This window comes from Choloepus didactylus, chromosome Y (genome assembly GCF_015220235.1).
Source record: "Choloepus didactylus isolate mChoDid1 chromosome Y, mChoDid1.pri, whole genome shotgun sequence".
Lineage (NCBI taxonomy): Eukaryota > Metazoa > Chordata > Mammalia > Pilosa > Megalonychidae > Choloepus > Choloepus didactylus.
In genome coordinates, this window is record NC_051335.1 from 4,616,205 (window position 1) to 4,628,461 (window position 12,257).

The following is a 12,257-nucleotide window of genomic DNA, read 5'->3' on the forward strand; positions in this document are numbered from 1 at the left end:
AAGGAAAACTGCAGCTCTGAGAGGTTTCTACTTGTCTGTGGTCATACATCTATTACATGGCAGTTCTGGGATTTGAATGGAGGTTGCTTGACTCCAGAGCACCGGCTCTTTACTACTTTGTTGTGTTGCGTTCTCTACACAGATTTCCTCTGTGCTAACCATAATGGGTAGTAGGCAGGGAGGCCATGTATTTTAACTCACCTCCCTCCTGCTGAGTTCTAAGGAAGGAAGGAAGTCATTTTCCATTCTGTCCATGATGCGTACAATATCTTCAAAGACTTTCCGATACCTCCGTTCATCCACAAGCTTCACCTGAAAGAAAACAAAACCTTTTCAGTCTTACATGCTTCTAGCTCATCTCCCTTTGAGATTATCTAACAATTTACAACAGGTCATTACAGCAATCATTTAAAATAAACTGTAATGTAAACAACATTCTCAAACACTTTCTGAAATCTTGGTTCATCCACAACTTTTACCTGAAAGAAAACAGATCCTCATTTTAGTCTTTTGTGTTCCCAACTTGTATATCTCCAGGAGTCTCTAACAATTTTTAAAAGGTCAAACAAAAATTAAATTAAGCATTATAGAAGCACACTACTTTAAGGAAAAGGTAGGTAAAGTTAATGGCTAACTTCCTGGAAAAGTTAAACCTCTATGTTAAGAAACTTGGCAATAATAAATATTTGGGAAGAATGTTCTTGTTTCATCAAGTTATTTGGTGGTGGACAAAATATGACGATTGTGGTCAAAATGATTTATTGCACTGTATGAAATGATAATGTCAAAACATACCTGCTACTGTTTTAACAATCATTACAAAGTGGTGAAATAGCAGAAAATATGATTAAAGGATTTAACTATATTAGCTGCTACTCCCAATGCCAAGAATCATATCAGTGCTCAGATTATATAATGGTAAAGGTATGCTAATAAATGGAATCTATGCCATTTTAGAAAATGGCTGACATAAAATGTCCTAGAGTGAAAACCATGATGACAGACAAATCACCTGACTAATAAATCAAAAAGTGTGCCACCTGACACAGCACTTTAAGCTTCTTATTAAAACTGAGATATCATTTGTTACCACTACTAAGAACAATGTAAAATCAATGTCTTATAATGTAGAATATGGGGGGATCTAGAGATAGATGCTAGTGAAGGGGAAATGATAACCTAATATATTCAGATATGTTAATGAGGGTGAATTTAAGGGTATAGGAATGGATGGGGTGATGATTGTTTGTTAATGGGATCATAAGCATCAGAGCTGCACTGAAGGCAAACAGGACTGAAAGGGGTTGTTTAAAGGCATGTATCCCACAGAGCAGCACTACAAATATAGACAGGTGCTTGCATGATATATTTCTATGGCATGACACTGCTACTTGTTAAATTGTAATTTAAGTTATAACCTTTTTGTATATACGTTATATTTCACAATAAGGAAATAACTGAAACTAACCAATAACATTCTTGGAAATTTCCTATATAACTACTTGTGAAATCATTCTGTGAAAGTTATCACCTGTTTGCATATATGTTGTATGTCACAATAAGGAAATAACTGAAACTGTGGAACTGTAACCCGTAACATTGTTTGAAAATTGCACTTGGAAAGTTATCACTTCTATTGTAAACATGTCATATTCCAAAATAAAAAAAAAAACTTTATACAAATCAATGTCAAAAGTAAATAATTACCATAGCATTTTAATGTACTGAGATATCAGTTTGTTTTAGGAGTTCACATCAAACAAAAAGAAAAAAGAAAAAAGACTGATGTATGCAGCAGAGGTTCTAAATCAAATGTGGAAAATAAGAATTTCAAAGCTAAGCTAAATATCTCATAGACTAGGGAATATTTTACATATTTAAATTCTCTTAGAGAATTGAGGGTTAAGCAGTCACTTTGGTGTAATTAGGGGCCATACCATAGAGTTAGGCTAAGATGAGATACAAAAAGATCAACTTACTTGCTCAGTACCACAGTTAATATTAATAGCAAAAGTGAGGAACTGGCACTCTAGTGCAATTCTGCAAGACTCTTTCCAAAATATCAGAATACGTCTGTGGACCACTTAAAACTGAATCATCTCGGGTATGTCTTAAAAGGCAGATTCCTGAGCCTATGACTCACAATCTCCAAGGGTGGCGCCCATGTATTTGCATACTTTAAACCTCCTTAGGCAATTCTTAGGTCTATCAAAGTCTTAGAGCCAATACTAAGTGCAGGGGTGGGGACTCTATCTCAGCTAGCCCACAGCAAGTCATCTGGAATGAATTGGTCATTGAGCACTTATCCCCTTTGTTAATAGTCACTGATGCCAATGGTGGTGAAATGTAACGTGGCTTTTAAAGCCTCTAATCACAGCACGCCAAGCGTCCAAAATATGTGGTGCTTATTCAATAAAATCAAATCTTTTCTCAATGGGTAGCATTTAATGGCACATCAAGGATAATGAGATGGAAAAACACCATAGAATTTCACCACCAGATACATCCATTTTAGAAAAGGAAATTACAACAAAATTGGAATTAAGAAAAATGTAAAATGAGCTAGATCTTTATTTGGGATAGCTTTCCAAGACACACTGTCGACTGGAAAAAAAAAAAAGCAAGTTGCACCAACGCATGTAGTATTGAGACCATATATGATATATACACCCACATGCAAAACAATAAACAATACTATATTGTCTATGGGTAAATAGAAAAGCACATACAAAGGTCTAAATTGCACTGTCCAACATGATAACCACTTAGCCACATATGGTTATTTAAATTTAAATTACTTAAAATTAAATAAAATTAGAAATTTGGTTATTCAGTCACACTAGCCACACTTTAAGCACTCAATAGCCACATGCAGCTAGAGGCTACTGCATTGGACAGCATAAATACAGACTATTTCCACCATCACAGAAAGCTCTATTGGAGAGCACTGGTCTAGAAAGATACACCCCAAACTCATAAAGGTAGTTGGCCTGTCTGGGGAGTGGGGCTTTAGGCAAAGTTGGGAGTGGGGGACAGAACAGGGATTGAAGAACTTCAGTTTCATCTGTAAGTTTTAGTTAAAAAAATTACTTTAAAGAGAAAGCACTTTTGGATTTCAGTGCGATTTAAAGATCCTTAAAAATTAAAAAGGTGGGTAACTTAATGAAGCAAGAAAATATTCTTCCCAAATATTTATTATTGCCAAAATTCTTTATATAGAGGTTTAACTTTTCTGGGAGTTAAAAAGGTAAAGAAAAATTACCAAGAAAAAATTACACAGGAAGCCCAGAAAAACTAAATTTCTTACTGGAAGCTCTAGATTAATAGATATGGGCTGTTAAAACTATTTCAAGTTTCTGAAAAGAAATTAAAAAGCCAAGTGTAGCTGATAAAACAAAAGAGGTTAGTGTTTGGGGAAAGATACCCTTTTAAAAATGGATTAAGAGAATCCAAGTGAAGAAAACAGGACAGCCCATAAGTACAAATTAGAAATTAGAAGGGTGAAAAGTAATATGTAAATGTACATTTAGTCAATAAGTTCTTTAGAACTATTGAGGCATTTTGGGGTAGTGGAAAGAGCACTGGGAGTCAGACTTAAAATATGAATTTCAGCTCTCCTTCTAGATGAATGTGATGAAAGAAGTTAGTTAAACTTGTTCATTCTCCATTTGCTCATCTGTTAAATGGGAAATACTTAACTCAAAGTGTTGTTATGAGGAGTAAATGAGATGAGTATAAACTGCCTAGTACAGTCTCTGGCACATAGCTACTAGCTACTATCTGAGGAACAGTTACTACCATTATTCATTATTATTTTAAAGTTTCAAAACAGAAAAAAGTCAAGTCATGAGCATCTTGATAACATTTAGAATCTATTCAAAGACCAGGAACCAATTTTATACTTAAAAAAAGCCCCAAAGTCATTCCTTTTTAAAACAGGAACGGGACAAGACCTATTGGTAACACCTATCTCAGAAGCCAAAACTTGACATGGACACAGGAAAGATGTCTACCCTACCACACTGTTCACATGTCGTAACTCATTAATCCTCATAAGTAGGTAACATTGTTATCCCCATTTTATAGAGGAGGACACTGAGGCACAGACAGGTTACATAAATTGACCATGGTAACACAGTCAGAAGGTGGTTGAGCTGAGATTCAAATCCAAGCAGTCCAGCTATGAAGTCCATCCTATTAAGCACTATGCTAATCAGAATCTCACAAATTACATGACCATAGGTCTGGAAAATCCAAGAAAAATAACCTACATGCACTAACTGTAATAAGTTTAATCAACAAGATTACAGGATCTAACTTCTAGTAACACACAGCTGGAAAATACAATGAGAAGAAAAAAAAAAAAACTTTACTCACCGTAAAGATGCAAAATTAAGTAACTGGCCATTAATCCGGCCCAGGATGCAAGAGAGCTAAAGAAAAATGTAAAATCTATGCTCCTGGACAGGATGACTTAACAATAGTAAGGATGACACTAGAACTCTTAAGATAAGGCACAGGTTTGATTATATTCCGACCATCTGTACCTTTGCTCCTGCTGCCCCCTCCACACATCTGGAACCTCTCTCCCAGTGCCTTTCTCTCTTTACTATTTTTTTGATGAAAACTACTCATCCTATAAAACTCTATATGCACAATGACTTTGAAAGGCTAAGGTTACTACCTGACCATTAAGTAGCATAAGAAACATCTGGGTCACTCTAAGGTTTGGAAAGTTAAGAGCCATATGGACAGCAGTTAGGAGGGTCAAGAGCATTAATTTCTCAATGCTGCAAATGATTATTTAGTTATGGAAACATTTATGGCCCACTGAATTACAGATGCATTCTGAGTCTAAATAATGCTCTGAGAACAGATACTTGGCACACAAACAAATGAACAAATATCTTTACCCCAATATGGAAGAGGGCGCTAACAGGCTTGTGGTCACTGGTTTTCAGTTCCATGTGACTCCGGTAATGAAGCTGATTAACATCTATTCCTCTCCAAAGAATTCGGTCACACCAGGCTGGAACCCGGCATTTCCCACTGCATATAAAGAGATGAGTTATAGAGAGAACAGACCATACCATACAGGAACACAAAATGCACCATACTGGTTCAGAACTGGATTAGACACTTCTCTTATATATGCTTCCAAAGAACCATGAACATCTCCTTTTCCAACAACCCTAACTCCTAGTCCCTACTATAATGCAAGTTCTGTGAAGGGACTGTGTCTGCTCATTTGCCACTGAACTCCCAGCACCTAGCACAGTACCTAGTGCAAAACAGGTGCTTAATGAATAGTTATCTAATGAATGAATAAATGGTTCTCCTAAGACTGAGACTGTCTTTAACAATGTTGCCACAGGGGAAAGTATAATAGCATCCTCTTAAAATATTCTCAGAAGGTCAGGAATATATTCTGAATACTCCATCCTCCTTTGTGCTATGAAACGCAGTGACATTTCTTTCCAGGCAGATAACTAATGAAAGTCTAAAAACCCCACCCTATATTCCCAGACTGGGCATAATCTCTCGAGATGAGTATCAGTAGAGATTTCTCTTTTAAACCTATACATTTATGGACAAGTCTAGCTTCTCTAATAGAGATGAACTAACATCTAAATATGCCAATCTGCAACGTGGAATATGACTCCTGGGGAGGAATGCAGACCCGGCATCATGGGATGGAGAGCATCTTCTTGACCAAAAGGGGGATGTGAAAGGAAATGAAATAAGCTTCAGTGGCAGAGAGATTCCAAAAGGAGCCAAGAGGTCACTCTGGTGGGCACTCTTATGCACAATTTAGACAACCCTTTTTAGGTTCTAATGAATTGGGGTAGCTGGTGGTAGATACCTGAAACTATCAAACTACAACCCAGAACCCATGAATCTTGAAGACAATTGTATAAAAATGTAGCTTATGAGGGGTGACAATGGGATTGGGAAGCCATAAGGACCACACTCCCTTTGTCTAGTTTATGGATGGATGAGTAGGAAAATAGGGGAAGGAAACAAACAAACAGACAAAGGCACCCAGTGTTCTTTTTTACTTTAATTGCTCTTTTTCACTTTAATTATTATTCTTGTTATTTTTGTGTGTGAGCTAATGAAGGTGTAGGGATTGATTTAGGTTATGAATGTACAACTATGTAATGGTACTGTGAACAATCGAATGTATGATTTGTTTTGTATGACTGCGTGGTATGTGAATATATCTCAATAAAATGAAGATTTTTTAAAAAATAAATAAATAAATAAATATGCCAATCTGAACATGTAACAATCCATAGAATACCAAGGGTAGGGAAAAACCCTATTCATCATTCTATTTACCCTATTCTATGTAACTGCTTATGGCTTGACCTAAAAATTTCCTAGCCTTTTACCAATCTGAAGGGACAGAAATAAGCTCAAGCCTTAACCTATCCCATAAGAAGGCTCTTGTTACTTTACCTGGAATCCCATCGGTCTGTTTTAGAGTCATACTTATAAGTGGGAATAAACTTGATATCCCCTTCTGTGAAGTCAGCAAAAGCTTTTTTCTGTGTACGCTGAATATTTAGCTAGTAACAGAAAGAAGTTTCACATAAGCAGGTAACACTATTTTAACATAAGTGACAATGAGGTTGATTGGACACTGTTCCCACAGCTTTTACAACTGAGAGTATTATTTCTTTACCTTGTAAATTAAATCTTAGCATTCTCATAGCATCTAAACTTGCCCTCAGATAGGATGCTCAATATTAGCACATCACTAATTTTTACTGCTATTAGTGGTCAGGGATAAACTGGCAAAATGAAATCTGAATAATCCTAAATTCCTTGAAGGCAAGCAGGAACCACCTACTATTAATTTAAAAAAAAAACAAAACACATAAATGTTGAACAGACAAACGCCAAAAGCTGAATTCAGTGAATAGTTACATCTTGTTTTGAAAGGTATCCTCATTCAACTATTTACCAGTTATGTACAAGTCAGAATTTATTCCAACTGTACCTCTTCTGGAGGCAAGAGGGAGGAAGAAATGCAAAGAAATTAGCTAGCCAACCTCAATGTGAAGGTAGATACAGACAAGAAAGGCTCATTAAAAAACCCATTCTTCTACAAAACACCTGAATTTTTACTATGTCTGAAGTAAAAAAGGCTCACACAGGGATTCAAAGACATTCAAATCAAGTCAAAACATTGTCTTCATTCAACAAGTACTCACTTTTAGCAGTCTGTATCCATATGCTGAAGTAAAAATTCAAGTTACGTGCCTGATTCTGAGGCAAATTTACTGTCCCAAATACATGGGGAACTAGGTCCCCAAATACTTGGTTCTATTTAAATGTTACAGAATCAATGCTTTCTCTACAGGTTTTAACATCTATATACCAGCTAGCTGCAACTTATCAATCAGTTCCAATTAGACCATAACCTATGCTGTTTCTCCCAGACAATTTTTTTTTTCTGTACTTCCCAATCCCACAGAGACCTTCCTCTTTTACCTCCAAGCTGTTCCTCAGGCTGCCAAGTAATCATAGAACAGTGTTCCCTCTTCCATCTGCCAAACCACACCAACATAGCTGAAGGCCCACTTTCTCTGTTAAGTGTTCTCCAATTAACCCCACCCATTCTCCAACTCATTTATATAAATCTTTCAAATCTCTTCTTGATAAAGACTCACTGAATAAATGTTATAATTAGCTTTTATCATTAATGTTATCTCCCTTTCTCCCATCCAAGAACCTAATATAAGCATTATACATCCTATGTTTAACGCATATTGCATCACTAGTCACAATTTTCACAAGACAGTAAGATCTTTCCACCTATTCCTAGAGTTAGACACACCTCATAAACCTGACAATCTTATCTGCTCTCTAGGAAAGCACCTCTGAAATGGAAATTCACTCACCTGGTCGAATTTCAAGAGCCTCGGAAGGTCATTCTTATTAATAAGACTCTTCACCTCATTGGCATCAGGCATGCAGAGTCTATAGTTCAAATCTCCCAACCAAATGACAACACTGAGGATCAAGAAATATATGAACAGAAGTAGCAATAATTAGCATAAAAGTCAAGCAGAGATGAAAAATGGGAAGATTACCAAAACAGATTCATTTATAACTATCTGACAAGGGGTTTAATACTGTAACTGATCCTTTAGGGGCAAGTATTAGCAATATCTGAGAGAGACTACAGATTACAAACTAGGTGGGAAAATAGGTACTCCATACATGAACAAAATGGGGGGAATACAGTTTATGTACGGGATATAAAACACACGGAGTTAACTGAATGAGAAGCATGAAGTTTATTTGCTGGACTAGCTTCCAAATTTTGCCTGGCTGCTTGCCAGGTCTCTAGAGGGAAGAGAATCTGAATGTTTTCTGCTTCTCAGAGCACTGAGGTTCTACAGCGTCTCCATTAAGGTCGGCATGGTCTGAATGATAGCTCTCCCAGGCAGGGTCCACTAGGAAAAGTACTTCTGGGGTTCACCAATGCAGCCAACCTGTGTACCCCTGCCCAAGATCCACAGTCCAAGCATTCCTGGAAGGAAAGAGACTGCATGACTGCACTAGGCTCTCAATCACAGTAACCATCTCCTAGATGTGCTGGGGGCCCCACAAAGGGAGACCCTGAAATGAATCATGCTAAAGCAGATTCTCCTGTGAGCTATCTCAAGTTTCAAATGGGTCACTTTGCTCAACTGCTACATAAAACTTATGGAAACCTGGGGAAAATTTTATGGAATTTCAGGGCAACTTTATGACCACAAGTTTCAACGCCTTGACTTTGCCCTGTGAAAGAGAATTCCAAATGATCCTAGTTGGTGGCACAATATGGAAACAGTCTATTACTACCTCTAAATTATCTTCCACTTTCCTATTAATTCTCATCTCAAACCACTTATTCCAAATTACCTTCTCAGAATTTCAATTACCAGCATTAACTTCTTTACAACCCAATTTCTTTACATCCAATCCATTCCTCAACTAATTTCTGCTCCTATCCTTATTAAGTTCCATTCTTTGATGACCTCTCTAGCATATTGTCCTTTTGACCCAACAGTGTCTTTTTTTTTTCATGTCAAAAAAACTGTTTATTAAGAACTTTTTTTACAGAAGAAAACAAAGCATATTGAAGAAAAATGTACAATGCTAAAAATAAAAACGGAAAAACACTGCCTTCTGTAGTCTTATTTCACTATAGATTAATATATGGTTTACCTAAGGCTACTTAGGATAAACTTTTAAGGCACTACAATTTTCTTCTTCAAAGACAAAGACCCATGACTTTCTGTTCTATGATCATATGATTCAGGAACAAACCCTAGTACAAATATGGCACGAAATTCAGGATCCCCTTCTAGCTGGACCCAAAACAACATCTATAAACAAAACTTGAAAGTATAATTTGTAAGTTTCAGATAAGTATAAATTAGCTTTATCTAGGCTTTCATCACTTATCCAGTCTGTCTTATAAGCACATTCCCCTAGGTTAGCATTGTCAAAAATTAAGGCTAAGAAGTATTTATATCAGTTAATCAAAGAGCAATATTTTATGACATTATGCAGGCTATTTGTAAAATGACACTTTTCCAAAAGCAATCATATATCAAATACAAAAACGTCTTTGGTTACTGCTTTAAATGGTGCACTAAAATAAAAACACATACAGAAAGGGAAGAGATTTAACAGAAAGGAACATGGAAAAACCTCAAAGCTTTAATTCAGAGTAGACCAGTTCATTTCTTCCAAGCAGAAGAATTCACAGTATTTCTTTAGCTTTCAAATTCTAGATATTCAGATTCACATAGTGCCCTGCAAAAAATCATCATAAATAAAATTCACAAACCCTTGCAGCAAGTGGTCTCTTCTCCTAAAGAAATCTGTCAACGCTTGAAGCTTCACACAGCAAGCAACATAATCATCAAAGAAGATTCTGCCGTTCTTGCTATAGCGCTTAACAATGGCAGTTAATGTTTGAGGACTTAACTTATAACCTGCGTATTTAAAGTAGATTTTGATTTTGAAATAATGTCTAAGGAATTTCATAGGTTTTAATGCTTCAAAATTCATTCTGTCACACTCCATAGTTCTTTAAAGAATATCAAAGCAAAGATTATTAGTAGTCTTTAGTATGTATCAAATTCTAAAGGAACATATTTGCCACTGAATATATTACTTGCAACGGTGTTTTACAGCCAAAGAAAATTTGAGGATCAACATGGTTATCCATAGCTGCAATGGTTTGACTCAATTCATGATGTTCTACTGTGCCACGCTGATCTCCGTCAATAGTCATGAAGTGTTGCTTCCAGGCATTAAGAGCTGCCCAAAGTTCTTTAAATTCATTAAATCTCATTTTTCCTGTGTAATCTTTATCCAACATGGCAATCATAATTCTGCAGGTTTCCAAACTGAAGGGAGAATAAGTTCCACTGATTCCAGACTGTGTCAAACATCTCTGAAGTTCCTCAGCATCCACTTCACCATCCTGTCCAGCCACAGCCGTGAAGTAAGTCCACATGGAGTCATCGGCAGATGAATAACTGTCTGCACATGCTGGGAATCCAGAGGAGCCGCTCAGGAGCATGCTTGGACCTGGACCTGGCACTGGCTGTCCCATTTGCACCTGCATTCCTGGCATCTGACCACTAAAATTTCCGAACCCTCCTCCATATCCCGGGTAAGCCATGATGCACCGACAGAGTGTCACCTTCTGAATCAGCGTCCGCACTTCTACGAGAAACGCGCAGTTACAGGTGCAGATGGGCTGAGGAGCGCCTACAGCGCCGTCCACTCCCCCTAGCCCACCTCTTCCCCCCAACAGTGTCTTTAAATCTCCCCTGTTCCACTCCTACTCTTAATGATTCACAGCCATTAAAAACTGTATTATAGATCTATATATACCGGGTTGGAAAAAGATCCACTATAAATAAGATAATATGGTCCTATATAACAAGCATGTATGTGTTTGTATATGCACAGTGAGAAATCTACAACAGTGCTATTCAAAAGAAATGTAATACAAGTCACAAATGTAATTTAAAATTTTTTAGAAGCTGCATTTAAAAAGTAACAAGAAATAATTGAAAATAGTTTTAATAATGCATTTAACTTAATATATCCAAAATACTACTTTAACATGTAATCAATATAAAAAAATCAAGAATTATTTTATATTTTTTTCCAAGTCTTTGAAATCCAGTGTGCAGTTTATTCTACAGCACATCTCAATTTGAACTAGCCACATTTCAAGTGCCCAATAGTTACATGTGGCTATGGGCTGTTGTATCAGACAACACAGACCTAGAAGGACATAAACTAAACTGTTAATGATGGTTTACTATTGAGAAAGGGACTGGCTGGGGTGGGTGGAAGAAGAGAAATAAGGGAGTTTTACTTTTATCTTTTATTACATTTGCAATGAACATTTTTAGTTTATAATAAAAACAAGAAAAACTAACGCCAACTGAAAGACCCCTCCAACATTACTTTAGACGCCCCACTAATACAACTAAACTTCATCTGATATCAAAACTAATTTTTTTGCCTCAGTGGTTATAGCCCCAATTCCTAAATGGTAACTTCTCACTCTTCACAGCTCTACAGCTTCTCACCACATTTAATCTCTTCTTATCCCCAATATTCAAAGACTAAAGGAGAGTTAACCACTCACTCATGTTTCATGATGTTTAGCTGAGGGAGGGTCTGATTTGGGACCACAAAACTCATTCGTGCACAGATGTCCTTATAATCTTGATTCCTTCTTCCAAAGTCCTCCACATGGGCAGCAAGGTGGGAATTGACAATGCAAAACGTAGTGTTGTGAAATACAAATCTCACAGCTACACCACCTTTGTTTCCCTGTTAGCAAGAGTAATTACTCACAGTTAGTACAAAGACACAACTAGCAACTGAACTTCACATGGACATAAAGAATAGTTAACCTCATTTCCAAAGTAACTCACCATTTTCCCCATGATTCCAGTTCCAACTGTTTCTGTAGCAACATCACGGATGTGCTGGAACTGATCCTTTCTGGCAAATATAAGAAGCATCATCCCAACAAGGCGGACTACTTGAACCTATGAGTTATGGGGAGTTATAAAAGGTTAATATAAATCCCACTCTTTACCACATATCAAACCAACTTTCCACAAATAATTTTCTACCAAGAAGACATAACAATGCCCAAATCTGAATCTGTATCCTCTAATTTCCCAGTGGGTCCCATAAAAGGGGACATAAAATTT

The 12,257-nt window shown here is 36.8% G+C and overlaps 1 protein-coding gene across 3 annotated transcripts in view; it reads right to left on the reverse strand.

The window, feature by feature from the left end:
* The window catches only part of OCRL (OCRL inositol polyphosphate-5-phosphatase), a 63,938-nt gene that overhangs the window by 16,187 nt on the left and 35,494 nt on the right, over nucleotides 1-12,257 (reverse strand). For all 3 annotated transcript variants that reach the window (XM_037822792.1, XM_037822791.1, XM_037822790.1), the window contains 6 exons: nucleotides 11,973-12,089; nucleotides 11,681-11,868; nucleotides 7,911-8,022; nucleotides 6,463-6,572; nucleotides 4,914-5,049; nucleotides 202-312 (listed from right to left, as the gene is read on the reverse strand). In XM_037822792.1, coding sequence (XP_037678720.1) covers nucleotides 202-312; nucleotides 4,914-5,049; nucleotides 6,463-6,572; nucleotides 7,911-8,022; nucleotides 11,681-11,868; nucleotides 11,973-12,089 — 774 coding nt within the window. The remainder of the gene's footprint in view (nucleotides 1-201; nucleotides 313-4,913; nucleotides 5,050-6,462; nucleotides 6,573-7,910; nucleotides 8,023-11,680; nucleotides 11,869-11,972; nucleotides 12,090-12,257) is intronic.